The following is a 15,533-nucleotide window of genomic DNA, read 5'->3' as shown; positions in this document are numbered from 1 at the left end:
AATGACAGGCTCTTCTGCTAGGGTTTAGGCAGACAAGTTGTAGCAAACCTTGTTGCAGTAGTTTAAGAAGTTACTGGCACAGCTTACCATTCTGCATGCTAAGCATTAACTTCTGCATAGTTGACTTTTGAATCGTGTGCTTTTGTCTCACCTACTTCAAAGAACAAAGTTCGGTGTCCGGTGAAGTTCTGGTGAAGTTGGGTAACAGGCGCTGCTGTCATCACATGTTCTCTAGCCTGTCAACATCTTTTACAGATTATCTGGAAATAAATGACACTGTTATACTAAACTGAGAAACACGTGTTAGAGAGAATGTATCCAGCCATCTCCTGTGAACTGTTATCTACTTTAAGTACAGATTGGTAATCTACCTTCAGCTGAAGTGGTGGAAACTTCTGGAGTTCAAGGAGCTCTGCCTTTTCCACTGAGTGGCTGTGGTGTGCAGGTCAGTAGGCTGTGAAATCTGGTAGAGAGACTGAGAAATAGCTGCAAAGCTTAATTTCTGCGGGGAATGCTGTGAAACACAGCACTTTCTGAGATCTGTGACCTCTGATCTGGTAGAAGATGCTTTAGGACAGAACTCTTAATTCTTAGCTGTTACATTTATTGAGCCAAACCCTCCTCAAATATAGATTAGCATGACACAGTCAAAATCAGTGCAGTGGTGCTGATTTATACTGGCTTTGTCCCATGGTGTGTATGATTGGTTGCAAAATCAATGGCTATTTAATAGGACCACGGTTTCAGGCTTGTTTTYAAGATAACAATACTTAAAAATAAAACCCAAATGATCTCATAGGAAGCAAACAGTATGTAATAATAGGTGATCCAAGACTGGATTGGAGAGACAATATGTTGTCTTTAAAGCATTAAATAAAGCAGTCTTCTCTTCAAATCCTGTCACTATCAGCAGGTAGTACTCGAACTCTATTTGGGTTTCGAGGGAAGGGTTAAACAATAACTTCCCTAGCGATTTCTCACTGTGCTTAGAAAACTCTTTATTTTGGKATCTCTTCACCTTCTAATTTAGTGAAGGCCTTACTGGAAGCAGTGCAGTTACTRCCCCTGGTCATTTTGCAGTTAGATATAACTCTTGTGTGTTAAGGAAAACTGAAAGCCTGAGCYGAACATTGTGTGTGCTGCTACACTGGAGAGTTTGGCTGAGTAAGGATTCTGAATTTGTCTTTGAGCAGRGGCCCTTCTGGCTTCTACCTGTAACTTCCTGTTAGAGATGATAAATGTTGTTTTAGTTTTCTTTTTGCCTTTTTTCTTTTTCTTTTTTTCTTTTTTTTTAATCTTTGGCTTTGGAATTTCCTGTGGCTTTCTGGTGCACAGTTGATGATTAACTCTGCCTTTACTCAGGGAGAAATATCCATTAGATGATTAGATTAGCAAGTTACTAGAATTGGATTAATGTAAATACTTCTTTTAAGTGATTAAGTTGAGTTGGCACAGTATCTGTGAAGCTTCTCCTGTCAGCCATACAGGAAAGTGGAAAGGAAGAGAGCATGAGGAAACCAGTCCTCAGTATTTAAGAGAAAGCTTAAATGCTTCTGTTTGTAATAGACAGTGGAAGCAACAGAACAGATTTTGCCAAAGAAATCTGCKTATGAAGCCATGTTAGTCAGCCTTTGTACGTGTTTCAAAAAGGAGGACAAACATGCCCTGCCTTTTGTATAACCTTTTCTCCATAACAAATACAGACCTGCCATAGAACAGAGACCTGGTAGATTATAAATGCACATGTGTACATGTATAGTTCATTATGATGATTCTATCATAATAAGATTTTTAACATAGCAAGGTTTTTATTTTTGTTTTTAACTAATCCTCTTATATATCTCAGATACATTCTTTCTCTTGCCCTGTATCATTAATCCGATTTTCAGATACCGTGTAGAGGTTCTGCTTCAGGTTTATGCATTCCTAGGGATGCCTTGTAACTGATTACAATAGTTTTAGATGGTGGTCACCTGACCAAGCATACTGTCATAATCTCTTGAAGATAATCACTAAAAATACATCTTCCTTAATCTCCTTTGCTGGATAAGGAAAAAAGAGAAGGATCTGTAAGGACAGCATGCTGTGAGTAGTAGACTGAATACATACACTACAGGTTCCTCTCCCCAGCTTCTTTCTAATAAAAATGCCTTCTTTCCCTATTTTAAACACCTTTGGGAAGCTGTGTGGATCAAGTAAAAGTAAAGAATTGGTTTTGGAAAAGGTGAAGTTCAGAAATTCAGTCAAAAGGATGTCAATTATTGAGGATGGGGGCATTGCAGAGGTCTTATATCTCATTCCCAAGAAGAGTGTACTGAAGCAGCTGCCCTACTTGAATCCAGATGACTACTACTTATGTGAGCAGTTATTTGACAGTCCTAAGGATCTGGGTAAGTGAGGACTGGCATCAGATCTCTTTTTTTCTCAGTATATAGATTGGATTGATTTACAGTTAGCAGATTTTTTGCTTAGAAAGATGTTTATGACAACAGATGTGCTCAGGTGTGGATTAGTGAATGACAGGATGGAAAAGGATAAAAAATCAGTCTAAACAGTCAAAAGTAGCTGATGGATAAGATGCATGTGTATGTGGCCATCTTGGAACAAAGAGGGTCTTAATCTGCAGAAGTACTCAAGCTGGAAAAACACTTCTGAAAGTACAGCATCACATGATGGTATTTTCCAGAGCTCGAGTATGTGTTTTATGAAACTATATTCTCTTTTGTTTGTTTTAAACCTGTTGCCTATTAGTTTCATTTGAAGCTGCCTATTTTTTGAATCAGAAGAGACAATTAACAGTCATTTCCTGTTCGCCTTTGCCTTGTCACTTGTGAGTTTTAGATCTCTGTTGTATCTCTCACACAGATACTTCTTTCCCAGGATAAACAATCATAGTTTATTTAGATGCTTTTTGTGCCTCTGAAGTCCATGCCTTTGATTATCTTTTTTTCACTTTATTTCCGTAGCTCTCCTATAACCTTTGTAAACATTAGCTGTAGAATTGCATACAGTATTCAAAATATAGCAGGATGTGGATGTGTGCAGAGTTGTGACAATCCTCTCTACTCCTTCCTATAATTCTTAATATTTGGTTTGTGTTCTTTATTAATATTGAACTTTGGTTTATTCCTTAATAAAACTGTTTATTGGTGGAGAGGCTGATGTATTCTCCTGCTTAGATGATTTGTTATGCTCCATTAAGAATTATAAAAAAAAATTTTTTTTCTGAAAATGCCAGTCTATGAAGTTGGTTATATGTGTTCATCTGGAACTTGCATATAAACTTCAAAAACGCAGTCTTTTGTGATTTGCATTATGGTCCTCAGTTTTGATCCCCAAATTGCTTATGCGCTGGAATTTTGCTTGTCCCTTGACAGATCAAGCAGACTGCATATACTTATCATTCTGTTCAGCTATTAAAAATGTTAATAACAAGTGGCTGTATATGTCAGGGAAGTATTTTTCAAAGATCTGCTTTCAGATTCATTATTTCTTAGTGCTAGATAACATTTTTTGTTCCGTGCAAATAGCTTTTTGCTAGTTAGCTCTGTGCCTGATTAACTTCATGGTAGAATAGTAATAGTGACCAAAACCCTTATACTGTTTTGGATAGTTACTGCTTATGAGTGATCAGTTGTGTTAAAAGGAAAATTTTAGTGAAGCCATTGCTAAAATGAGAGGCAAATACGTAATACAGCCGTGAACCAGAAAAAGCTGGTAKTATTTGCTTTACCAGCCCCTCCAGTGTTGCTCATTGGTTTTCTGGAGAAAATGTAGACAATTAGGCATTTTTATAAATCATAACTCAGAATAGAAAATAAATTGAATGAACAGTGACAGGCTATGTTATTGATCCATGCAGGAACTCCAAAGAAATTCTTTGTTTGTGTAGCAGACTTGAGAGTCACTTTTTGCACACGTGCAGTTTTCTTCTAATTCATAGGGGGGCTTATAAATCAGTCTAGAAATTTGCAACTGTGCAGTTCTCTACTAATTTGTCAGCAAGTGCAGAGGTAGTGGGTCAGATTCTGATTAACAACGTGCTGCAGTAGATCAAGCATAAATCCTTAGGACCTAATTTTTTCTYTCATCCATCTGTGTGGGTGCCACCATTTTATGAGAGGGTGATATGCTCCTGCTTTCCAGTAGTGTGAATAACACAAGTAGAGAAGTTGCAAGGTGTCTAGCCTCTCAGCTTTACCTAAGTTACAGCAGCGGAATCAGAATAAGAACTCCAGCTACTTAGAACAAAAATAGTGAAATGGTTGCTGGAAATACATGAGAACGTGTATTATTTATTGATGTGGTTGTAAAAGGTACATGTGCCTTTAAGTTACAAAACACATGAATCCCTGTTTTAGGCTATGTGCCTGCTTGGTTGGGGATTATGGTGCCTCAAGTACTACAAGATTCAGCAGCTTATACCCTGCTGGGAGAGAGTTTGTTGTCTGCATTTGATTTTACAAACAGGGATTAGAAATGATCCTGTCCAAGCATTTGGAGGCACAATAAATATTTCACTTGCTGCTTACAAGTGGAACGATAATCATCAGGAAAGGCCTATTTTTTAGTTATTTTGGAAGGTCAGAAATTTTCTCAACAAGTGCAGAGCTGTTTGGTGTTTGGGAAGTGAGTCTTTGAGTCTCATGGTTTTAACCCTTGACATGCAGACTTAGCACTCTTATCATGAAATGTCATTGTTTCCCTAAGGTAAAGTTGGAATATCCTGTCTCAGGCTAAATGGTGGAATGATACTGTCAGGTAAAAGTACTCTAAAAATTGAAGAAGAGTTCAAAAGGAGAGTTCAGGAGAGTGTTGAATCAGTGAAAGGGAAAGACAGAAGACTGGTCTTTGGATTTGTTTGGCCAGCAAAGACTTATGGAACAACCTTCATTCCCATTTCTAGGGGAGGTGATAAAGGACTGACTGCTTTCCATCAGGCGAACTGCCATTCAGATGGTTTGCTGCAACAAGATCTGTGTTAGCCGAAAAGGCCTGGTTTGGCACGTGGCTTTAAGCCTCTCAAGGCCAGGCTCTAGTACAGGGAAGGATATGGAAAAATGCTTGATGTTCAGGACTAGCAAAAGTTGAAAGTTGGTTGCAAAAGAGCCATGGATTTTCAAAGAGAAAATAGGCTTGTGAGCTGTGTTGTTTCTTGTATACGGTAGTTATAGATGTGGTGTTATCTGTTGCTTCTACATGTTTCCCTTCTCTGTTCCTGCAAACTGAATGCTGCTCAGATGGAACAGGGATGTATAGCTGATGAGAAGATACACACAGTATTACCTAAGCCACCTGCTGTATGACTTTAGTAATGCTTTATGTAACAGTCTTAATTTAAAGCAGGGCTTGTGAGAACGTGTTGGATCAGCTGGACATAAAGGAAGACAGAAGGCATCTGTCAGGATCAGAAGAGTGTGGTAGCAATAGAGAGAGCATGAAAATACCTCCATGAGGAGCCAGGGAACAGACTGTACTGGTGCATAAAAACTTACAAAGCCTTGAAACATTGACAAATGAGGTCCAGGGAAAAGATCTGTTTTATCTGTATGCATGTGTGCAGGGAGGAGGGTCTGAGAGATGAACAGGGTGACACAAGGGAATATGAAGAGGTAAGGTGTTTTTCTTGAGAGGAATTGGTGTTACAGATTTGGAACTGAAGGTCTAGCTATAGAATACTAGCTGCTGCATAAACATTAGAATCTTCCTCTTATTTTACATCTAAGACTCCACACATTCTCTAGCTTCGTCATCAGYAGGATTTTCTTGCTGTGCAGGAAAGCTAGAGGTTATGATATCCTTGCTGTCAGTCCCCGGCTACGGAAAGGAAGAGGCATCATGTGCTTCAYTGTCGTTTTCCAAGCTTTGTACCAAGAAGTGCCCAAGATCTCGCTGAAGTGTGCAGCTTCTTTAACAGCTTCCCCTCTTGTTACCTGGACAGAGAGAAAGAAGACACTGTGGTAAAATAAATCTGTATTTTAATCTTTGATTTTACCTGCTAAAGGTGTTTCTATCAGAGACACCTGGAGTAGGTGTTCCCCACAGAGGGTGTAATTGCTGTGACCTACAGCCGTAGAATTTTAATGGTGCCATATGAGCATGTCAAGTCTACTAAATTAAGCAATCTGGATTGTGGCAAGTGGTGATATAGAAGAGCGAAAAATCCGGGTTTTGTTGGTATTTTAGTAGGTAATACTCTTTCTTTAGATGCTGAGAGGTGCCGTACAGACTGTTTGTGTACTTAAGATAGTTTTGCTTTTTGACAGCTCTTCAAATGAATTCCTTCAACTAGTGATCTCTCCTGGCCCCAGTCCTACAATGCTTTTAATGCTGACTTACTGGAAGAAACAGGRAACATGCTAATAAAATTTGCAGTAACCCAAGTTTGGAAGTGTTGTGTCATTCTTCTGCAGGACAAGATCGGAATTCAAAATGATCTTGACGAGTCAGCTRGATAGTTTGAAATCATACAGTTGAAATTCAGCGAAGACAAGTGTAAAGTGTTGGACTTAAACAGATAAGAAATGGAAAATAACTAACAGTACTCTGGAAAAGAATATAGAGAATAACAGTGCTTATCACAATGTACATGTGAATTAACAACATGATGCTGTTGCAAAAAAGTTGTTCTTATGCTGGAATATGTTAGCAGCAGTGTTCTTTGTATAATAAGGGAGATAATTTTCTGCTGTGTTCTTTTTTTAATTTTGTTTTTTCATAAAAGGCACTGGTTGTATACTGTGTCTGGTTTTGAWTATCGCCTTTTAAGAAAGCTACTGAAAAACTAGAAGGAAATTAGTAGGTGATGGTGAGGATAATAAGTTTAGAAGAAAAGACTTAGGAAAGATTAACAGAATTAGATTTGCTCAGTCTAGGGAAGATCCAGCTTGGAGAATAAGGACAAAGTTTTTAGATACAGAGGCAATGAAGTGGATGAATTGATTGCCTAAGCATCTTTTGGAAGTTTTTATCAATGTCACCGATGGTCTAGCTGCTTGATCCAGTGTAGGACTCTGATGTTTTGAGTTTGTTCCAATCTTCTGTTTCTATGATTACAGATTAGTTATTTGTGTTTGGGGGGAGAATTATTATTATTATCTTTTTAGGAACACATAGTGCTAATGTTTTGACCCAGTTCAGATTTGGAGAACTGTATTTCTCCCTCCTTGCAGGCTTGTTTTTTGCGAGGGGGCGGGGGAAGAAGAGGAGGGGAAGAGGGGTGAGAGGGGCAGGAGAGAAAGGATAGGCTTTGCTGTGTTACTGCAAAGATTCCAAGGCCTGCTGAGCTGCATGGACTGAGCACATCCTCGAGGTTACACTTCCATCTTGGAAAGAACCTGTCTCTTCCAGCCTCTCTGCAAACTGGTTGGAAATCCTTTGCAATACTAGTGTGTGGCTGGGGTACCGCATGGAAAGCCATGTGTCCCTGGTAAGGATCAGCCAAGCATAGCAAGCTGCTGTCTCTTGGGTCACCTGCACCATAGGGCCATTCTAACCACCATCATGACAGAGAAAGAAACCTTGCTTCTGTCTTCTCTGTACAGTGCTTAGGTATTACCCTGGTGTTAAATAGCAAGGACTTTCACACAAACAACACTCTGAGGTGAAAGCCTTTTCCATCTGTTTTATTAGAAAAACTGCTTTCTTCTCTGCCCCTTACCACAACAGTAGTTAGTACTATTGTGATTTTGATCCTGCAATGATTGCATGTATTGAAGGTGTATTTACTTATTTCATCAACTTTACTAGGATGGCTTTTTTCACTCCTGTTCCATTAAAACTTAAACATAAGCAAATGTTTTCGCTTGTGTTGCTCCAAGAGTCACGGAGAATGGCTGCAGTGGGCAGAATTCACCTGATTCAGTTGCTTCAGCATTATCACCTGAGGAATAAATCTGCCTGTGAAACAAGCTGAGTAATGGTTTCGTGTTTGAGCAAAAAAGTGTAGATGAAACTCCTTGTCTGTGTTTGGCCCTAAAAAAATCTTTGCTCTGTAAATGTGCACAGTTAACTCTATTTATTAAAAACAAAACCAAAACACTTTGAAATTCATAGGCCTCTCAAGCAGAAAATGAAGCATCCCTCCTTATTAGGTGTGATGTCTCTGCTCCCATTTAATCACTGATGGTGCTACATTTTTACTTGGAGTACCTGAACATTTAATGTCGTCTTAACCCTTGGCATCCTGTTTCTGCCTTCCAGGCRTTGAGGGACAGGTTGTTGCTAGTGTTTTAAGTTCAGTGCAGACTAACTTGCTTAGTACTTCAGTAGTTAAGCATTAATCTGTTTAAAGTAGCATGGTTCAGAGCAACTGCATTCACTTTGTGTGTTTCTCTACTCCCTCTYTGTCTAAATTCTTTGTCAGCTGTTTTATTCAGTAATCAAGAACACGGTTGCAGTTCTGCTGTTACTAAATGATGAGAAAGCTTAGTTAAGTCAGATTTGAGTAGAAGGAAATAATGAAAAAAAAATTTTACACAATATGTGGGTGTGTGCTTAGGTATACATAGGTAATAGCAACAGCGTGAAGATAATTAAGGGGAACTTAAGCAAGGAGCTCATTTGCTCTGTAACTCCGTAACACTGATGGGTACAGGCTGCTCTGACTGGAAAGAGCATACTGTGGCTACACATCCCCCACTTTGTGTACAGGGAGTCCTGCTTTTGTTCTGCGTCTGATTGCAGCTTCCTCTCTGGTGTCTGTCTTTTGCAGTTGTATAATCTAGGTATTTTTATCAAGCAACTGAGAGAGAAATGCTGTCTCCTTCCTGGGCAGGGTTGAAGTAGGAGAGCAGTTTTCGCTTGTTGCTTGCTTAAGGTAGAAAGAGAGCGGCCCCTCTTCTGTTGGTTTGTGGGTGTTCAGAGCCACTACTCCTGCCTTCCTTGTGCGCAGGAAAGATAAAGGCAACCTAGACAGATTAATCTGAAAATGGAAGCTGGTTTCAAGCTGAGGATGCCTTTCTGCCAGTAGGTAAAGTACTAGCGGCCCCGGGATGRGGAAAAGAGAAACAGAAAATGTTCATGAAAATATTCATTCTTCTGCTCAGAAAGCTGTGTCTTAGGCCTGCTCTCCTTTTCCAGAAAACAGAATACTGGGACAGACTTCGGAGCAGAGGGGAGGGAATACGAAATGGCTCTCCTCACTTGCTCTGATTTTTTTTTTTTTTTTTTAACTTGAAGCAAGAGGAGAGGAACAGAGTACAGAGCCTTTCTTGTGCTCCATCATGTACCTGTGTACTGGTTGAAGAGAGGAAGAACGCTAATTCCTGGTAGGCCCCTTCTCCTTTGTGCATGAGAAGTGGGGCTATCACTAAGTAGACTTTCATATACAAGGACCTTAAAAGTGTCTTTTAGTTTAGAAAGATGACAGAAACTTGACAGACCTCTCTGGGTTTTTTTTGTTAAAATTGCAGAAAGCTAATAGAAAGAGAGGTAAGAAAGGAAAAGTAGGAATGTTCATCACTAACTTTCCTGAAGGGCAAGTGTGGGGACAGGCTATTGTGAGACTATTGGGGCATATTTCTACTCTACGCGAGTTCTTTTCTCCTTATACACATGGCCTCCATATGATATTTTGTCCTGACATGGTGACATTAATGATGACAGTTGTCAAAACTGTTAAATTTATTTTCATTTTGTCTTACATAATCATTCTTGAACTATTCTCTATTTAGGTGTATTTCATGTTGGCTTCTTGGGCTAGTAAACTTGTGTTTAATAAAGCCAACTTAATTCTCAGTTTGACTTTGGAAGATGTAGTAACAGAGTAGACTAATACTACACTGTGTAGTGTRCATACACTACTCAGTGAATGTACTCAGAAAGCATATTTTTCTCTGTAAGAGCCTCTGTGGTTCTTTTTATAGGACATTGGATGGGGAAATAACTGTTGGGAGTGAGATACCTTTGCAGTACATTAGGTGCCTTTTTTAGAGAGTCCTATTTATAATTTAATGTGGAATCAGAGGAGGAAGCTATCATCTGACATAGTGAAAATTGATTAGTCCAGTTTAAATATAAGGACGTTATATATCTGTTGTCAGCATGATTGATTACCTCATCTTCAAGGATTACAGTTATATATTGAGGCCTATACTAAAGGTTAATGCTATAGTGATGTACTTAGTCACGTCTCTTGAGCTTGCAAGGCAAAGAGATTGCTTCTATCCTCCACGAATTAACTAATGGGCAGGAAGCTGCTTCGATCTGTTATTTCATGGACCTCTCATAGAGATTCAGACTCCTGCACTCCTGCTGATTTCACTAAGCCAAAAACTCCCACGACAGGCTGTAGGAGCTATTCTGCAGAGTTAATCCAATTCTGAAGTGGATTATCAATAACAAATCTCTTTAACCTTAGGCATGTACAGGAAAGCATGACACTTGGCTATAGGTTCTCCTGTCAAGGATTTCTGTGTTCATGCAAGTTATTTGCTTAGTCAGCAGCAAYTATCAGATGGTTGCTGACAGTACGCTCATATTCCTATCTACAGCAGTATTGGTTGTGATCATGATTTGGCTAGTCTACTAAATCAGATTTTAGCAGATGAATAGTAGTGATTTCATATAGTAGGTTTTTTTTTTAAAAAAAAATGTGTAAACTGCTATCACTACAGCATATTATTGTACTGTATCTCAGTTCGTCAGGAGAAACATAGTATCAAATATGTATACTGTAAAAGATCATGCAGGTATTAATAAAGCATAATCTCCTTTGTAAGGATTAACAGCAGCATAAGCAGTTTGGAAGCAAGTTGTTGTATCAGTAAYATAAATCTGTGCTCTGAGTGAAACATTTGTATGTATCTACAGTAAGGACAATACCTGTCAATGAATTTTTTGTATTTTGGGGGCCACTGTAAAGAGATGTAATGTAACAATCTTTTCTCATCTGTTTGTAAAGGAAAAGATGATCTAGAGGGTTCCACTAGTCTTTACATAATGCTGTGTGTTACAGACTTATAAATGCTTAGAGTAAAGCCAGGTGTGCTGATTTCATTATTTTGTTTTGCAATAAAGTAGGCATTACCATTTTACTATTTTATCTGTTTATCTGTTTTTGAAGACTACTATTGCTGTYCTTGCTTGCAAGTATGTTTAGAAAATTAAATTTATTTAAACTATCCAGACCTCTCAAAATCTGGGAAATGATTTTATTGCCAAGGAATATAATTTTATAGAATATTAATTTGTTCTATTTATAAAAACAGTAAGCTCCCAAATCTTGATGGATCAGCATGAAATAGACTGTGTTTTGCTTAATCAGATTATATATTTGGTAAATTTTAATATAATTTACTTCAAGAGATTGATGCCACATGATTGTAAATACTGACAACGCAGAATGCTTAAATTCAAGTGGCATGACATAGTCTACAAAGAGAAGTGCAGAACACTGGAAAAGTTACGGATGGGATCCAGCCCATCAGACATAACTTCCCTGAGTATCAGTAAGGATAACGTGATTATCACAGGATGTAGGGTTGCAGGGCCGCAATATGTACCATGCTCCTCTAGACTGTTTAAAATTTTTGATAGGGTAATGTAGAGGATTTCAAACTGCAGTGAGGATGTGGAAAGGTTATACAGTGGAATAACTGCTATAGAGGGACTTTCCCTGCTGCATGCCTGCAAGTTTGGAAGACTTATGCATTTACTGAGGGATACTGTAAAAACCTGCAGAGGCAACAACAGCACATGCAAGAGTAGTTTTACTAAACACCTTATGTCTTTCTTGAGGAATAAACACCTAGCTATTCAGACCTAGTATGGCGGACAGTTTTATGTCAGGTATAGGCTGAATTCTGTTCTGCAATCTGTCTAGGTAAATCTGGAAAACTCCACTGAAGTCAGTTCTCTTCCTTCTTTTCTACTAGAGTCAATAAGAAGCATTGCTGCCTGTGCTAGTTTCAAAAGATGGAAAATGTGTCACTTGGACAGGTGACTGTGGACACATCAGAGGAATAGATACATTCAAGAGGAGCAGAAGCTGGGAAATACTTACCAGTATAGCTTAAGAATGCTAAAACTAGAAACCATGAGTTTCCCTTTCAAAGCACTGGGACCACTGTGATGTGATGGGCTTGTTGCAAGAGATCCCTTGTTGACATTAATGTTTTTCCTCCAAGCAGGCACAGTTAAGACAGGATAATAACTAAAGCAGGTCACCTTCTCTTTAAGAGCAGGAGAAAGAGGGGTTTTGTTCGAGGAGGAGGAAGGATTTTGCCGAATGCKGGAGCTGAGACTCAATAGAAGTGCTGGCTCTTACTTAACTTAGGTTGTACAATGGCTAAGCTTGGGGCAGGCTTTGTTGTCAAAACTGTTGTGCYGTGGTTTTTGCCAGAAGCAGAAGAACATTAAGTAGAGGGTATTTTCCTAGATGTCACTTACTAAAAAAACTTCCACCCTTTCCCCTTTGTATTTTCTAATAGACAGTTTCCTTCATTGATCAATTAACAGGAGATCTCAGTCAGTTTTGAAGAAATTTGTGTAAAAATCATGCACTGATTCATATAAACCATGGTCTCATCTGTGAAGAATGGGAGCAAGATAAAACTATGAAAGCCAACTTTTAAAATGAGAATAACAAACCTCAGATCATCGCTAAGCTGCTTAATATCTTATGTGTACTTTTTCAACAWTATTACCAGACAATAATTTAAACCAAAACAAACTGGTTAAGCTCTTTCTCTTTCCAGAGTAATCTCAATATGATTCTCATATCTTTTGCTGAAGAGTATTTTTCACCATAAAGTAGCAGAATTTGGTTACTCTTGCGAATATCCTATTTAGCTATTGTGTACTCATTGTGACTCACTCAGACTGTATTCAAGGAAAACTCTTCATTAGATTAAAGTTGTACAGTGCAAAAGGTTATTTGAAGAAGGTTATTCTTCCTTCCTTTAAAATATACATCTTTGAATATAATAAGTCTCAGGAGTTTTTTTCCAGAATTCCTAGTTATTCTTTCATCTCCTATTGATAGGGTATTTGAATAGATTCTGAATTGTACAGCAGGGTGAATTGTAGTCTTCAGGATTAAAAATGAGATTAAAACCACAAATCATTCTAGTGTAAAAAGACTTTATTTATAATGCTAAGATTTGATTTTTCATATTCTTTTACTCAGGAGTAAATTATAATTGATTCCTAAACTCTCCAGTAAAATTTATTACAGTCTGTATTTTAAAATTTATTTTTATGTGCATGCTACAGCCTAACATTGCAGGCTGAGTGATGTAAGGGAAGGCTTCCATTCAGCCAAGGCTGAGATGAGATACAGCAGTGCTAATCTCTAGCACATGTGAAAACTGGAGGTAACGAACTCAGAGAACAGAAAGTCCCCATACCAGCAGTCAGCTTCTGTTTCAGCAGCTGCTGAAGCAAAAAATGAATGCTCATCATTGATGCGAGCCTTTCAAGGCTGTCTGGCGATCACAAGAAAGGGTTAAGAGTATCCATGCGTGTAGAGCATAGACTATCTAGCACATCAGAGCAAATATTTATGAATGAAGGTACTGCTTCCCATTCTGCTGCTACTGTGGAGRCAAGGCTAATGAAAAAGAACAAATGTGCCTCTTTCAGGACCCTGTCATCTAACCGTTCACAGAATACGGTGTGCTTAAGAACACGGCTAGGTTGAATTGCAGCCTGACTTTCTAACGTGTCAGAAGTGTGACATAATGTATGATGTCCCAGCGTCGGTGGGGTTTAGCCCAGTTCCACCAATTGAGTCTCAAATGCTATTTTTAGCAGCGAAGTGAGTCATAGCAACAAGAATGTCAGGCTGCCTGGGTTGTGCTTCTCTTACACATTAGACTGCTAACAATAGAAAGCCAGCCTAGATTTGTTAGGGAATAACTATTTTTCCCATGCATGTGCCTGAACAACAACAAGATATATATATATATATATGTGTGTGTGTGTATATATATACACACACATACATATATAGATATTCCTATTTTTTGTTAAGAAAATGTCACTGAGTAAGGAATATCCTTTTATTGGTGAAACACACTGGTTTATTTAATTTCTTTTAGTTGTTCTGGGTGACAAATATACAAAATACTTTGAATTTATTTACTACAAATATTTTTAATATAGGATGTGTGCTCTGGTTTTTCCATCATATGTCAACCATTTGCTGCTCTGAGTGATGCCTGTGGCTTGTTTGTTTACATTAATTTCTCTCTCTGCTAAATATAGTAGATTTGAGAAAGAAGCCCCTTGTGATGGTGTGAGTTCCAATTCAAATCCAGCGCTCAAAAGCCTCTCGGAAAATCGTCTGACTCAGGGCTCAAGATAGCTTTTGTTTTAGGGATAGAGAGTGTGGTGCTGTCTAAATGCAATTGTGCCACTGTCACATAACCTACAGTGTTACAGACCACTGAGTTGTGGTCAGGTTGAAGCGGCAGTCTTTTAGATCTGCCCTTGATCTTGCCAGGAATACCTTTGTTTTGAACCCAGTTSTCTTCTATGGATGACTGCGCTCTCCTTGGCAAGTTGATTCATTTTCCTTTCTTGTTTTCTCCACTTCTAAAACACAGATGCTAAAATTTACTGCCCAAGAAAAGGTGTAATGGGATTGATCAGTACCTGTGAAGTCAGTTGTAGCTAGCTACAATGAGAAATAAAGTCATTTATAGAAGAAATGAATGTCATATAAATACAGCAGTGTGAACAACAAATGCTTAATTCTATGACAGAGATTCACTGAAGTCTTGATACTGGCAATATATGTATTTTAAAAATAATATACATCAAGTGGTTTGTAATTGGCATTCAGAGTCTTGAGAAACTTCCAAACTTTTCTCCATATCTGAACAGAAGTTTTCTTAGAAGGTTGATTCTCACCTGGCTCGAAGAGATGTGCCAGGGGTGCTGTGTGTTGTCAGAGGGGTGTGGGAGGGTGCAAGTCCTGTGAAGTGCTGCTGTTGTGAGATACTGCTCTCTTCTCAGTTCCCTGAGTACTCGTGGCTGTCGTCTCTAAAGGAATAATGTAAGAGGAGCTGGAGTTTACTTGGTATCTCAGAATACAGTGATTACTTTGCGCACCAAGAATTTTGCTTGTACTCTCTGATCATGCTTCTAAACCTGTTTGATTACTGAGCAGTGACAGTTCTGATTTTTTTGTTGTTGTTTTGTTATTTCAAGGTAGCGAATAAAGTCAGTATTCCCAGTTTGCCCAGATTGTTATTCTGTTCTGTACCATGGTCAGAAGACATTGAGATACTATTCCTTAGCATGTTTTGAAGTCTAGTTAATGACATTTGATAACAATTTTAAAATAAAACCACGAGTGAATAACCAGTGCTCACCAAAGAAAATCCTGTGTGCTGCAGCTTGCCTCAACATTTGCCTGTGTTCATTGCATATTTCCTCTTTTCGTCCTGGCTCAGTTTGAGTAAATACAATAATAAGAAACTCATAAATACCATTTTGCGTGTGTGTGTGTGAACAGCTCTTCTGCTTTGCCTCTTCTCCCTTGCAGTCTTTTGTCAGTCAGTCAGGAGCACGTTGCACTGGCAGGG

At 38.6% G+C, this 15,533-nt stretch overlaps 1 protein-coding gene and 1 long non-coding RNA gene across 9 annotated transcripts in view; one reads left to right on the top strand and one right to left on the bottom strand.

Moving 5' to 3' along the window:
* Positions 1 to 15,533, top strand: part of ABLIM1 (actin binding LIM protein 1) — a 158,739-nt gene that overhangs the window by 11,691 nt on the left and 131,515 nt on the right. The window contains exon 1 of one of the 8 annotated variants that reach the window (XM_085319081.1): positions 2,147 to 2,390. The exons of the other annotated variants lie outside the window; for them this stretch is intronic. Coding sequence (XP_085175207.1) covers positions 2,147 to 2,390 — 244 coding nt within the window. Of the gene's footprint in view, positions 1 to 2,146; positions 2,391 to 15,533 lie in introns of those variants that run through there. 8 annotated transcript variants of the gene reach the window in all.
* Positions 5,302 to 15,530, bottom strand: LOC146587729 (uncharacterized). Its single transcript, XR_014897588.1, has 3 exons — positions 15,321 to 15,530; positions 14,857 to 14,988; positions 5,302 to 5,933 (listed from the first exon to the last, which is right to left on the bottom strand). It is a non-coding gene; the product is annotated as an uncharacterized LOC146587729 (long non-coding RNA).

The sequence above is a fragment of the Rhea americana genome, unplaced genomic scaffold, assembly GCF_003343005.1.
Source record: "Rhea americana isolate MKP2758 unplaced genomic scaffold, rheAme1 scaffold_57, whole genome shotgun sequence".
In the NCBI taxonomy this organism is placed as follows: domain Eukaryota; kingdom Metazoa; phylum Chordata; class Aves; order Rheiformes; family Rheidae; genus Rhea; species Rhea americana.
Note: the sequence above shows the minus strand (reverse complement) of the source record. Positions and strands in the feature narration are given on the sequence as shown.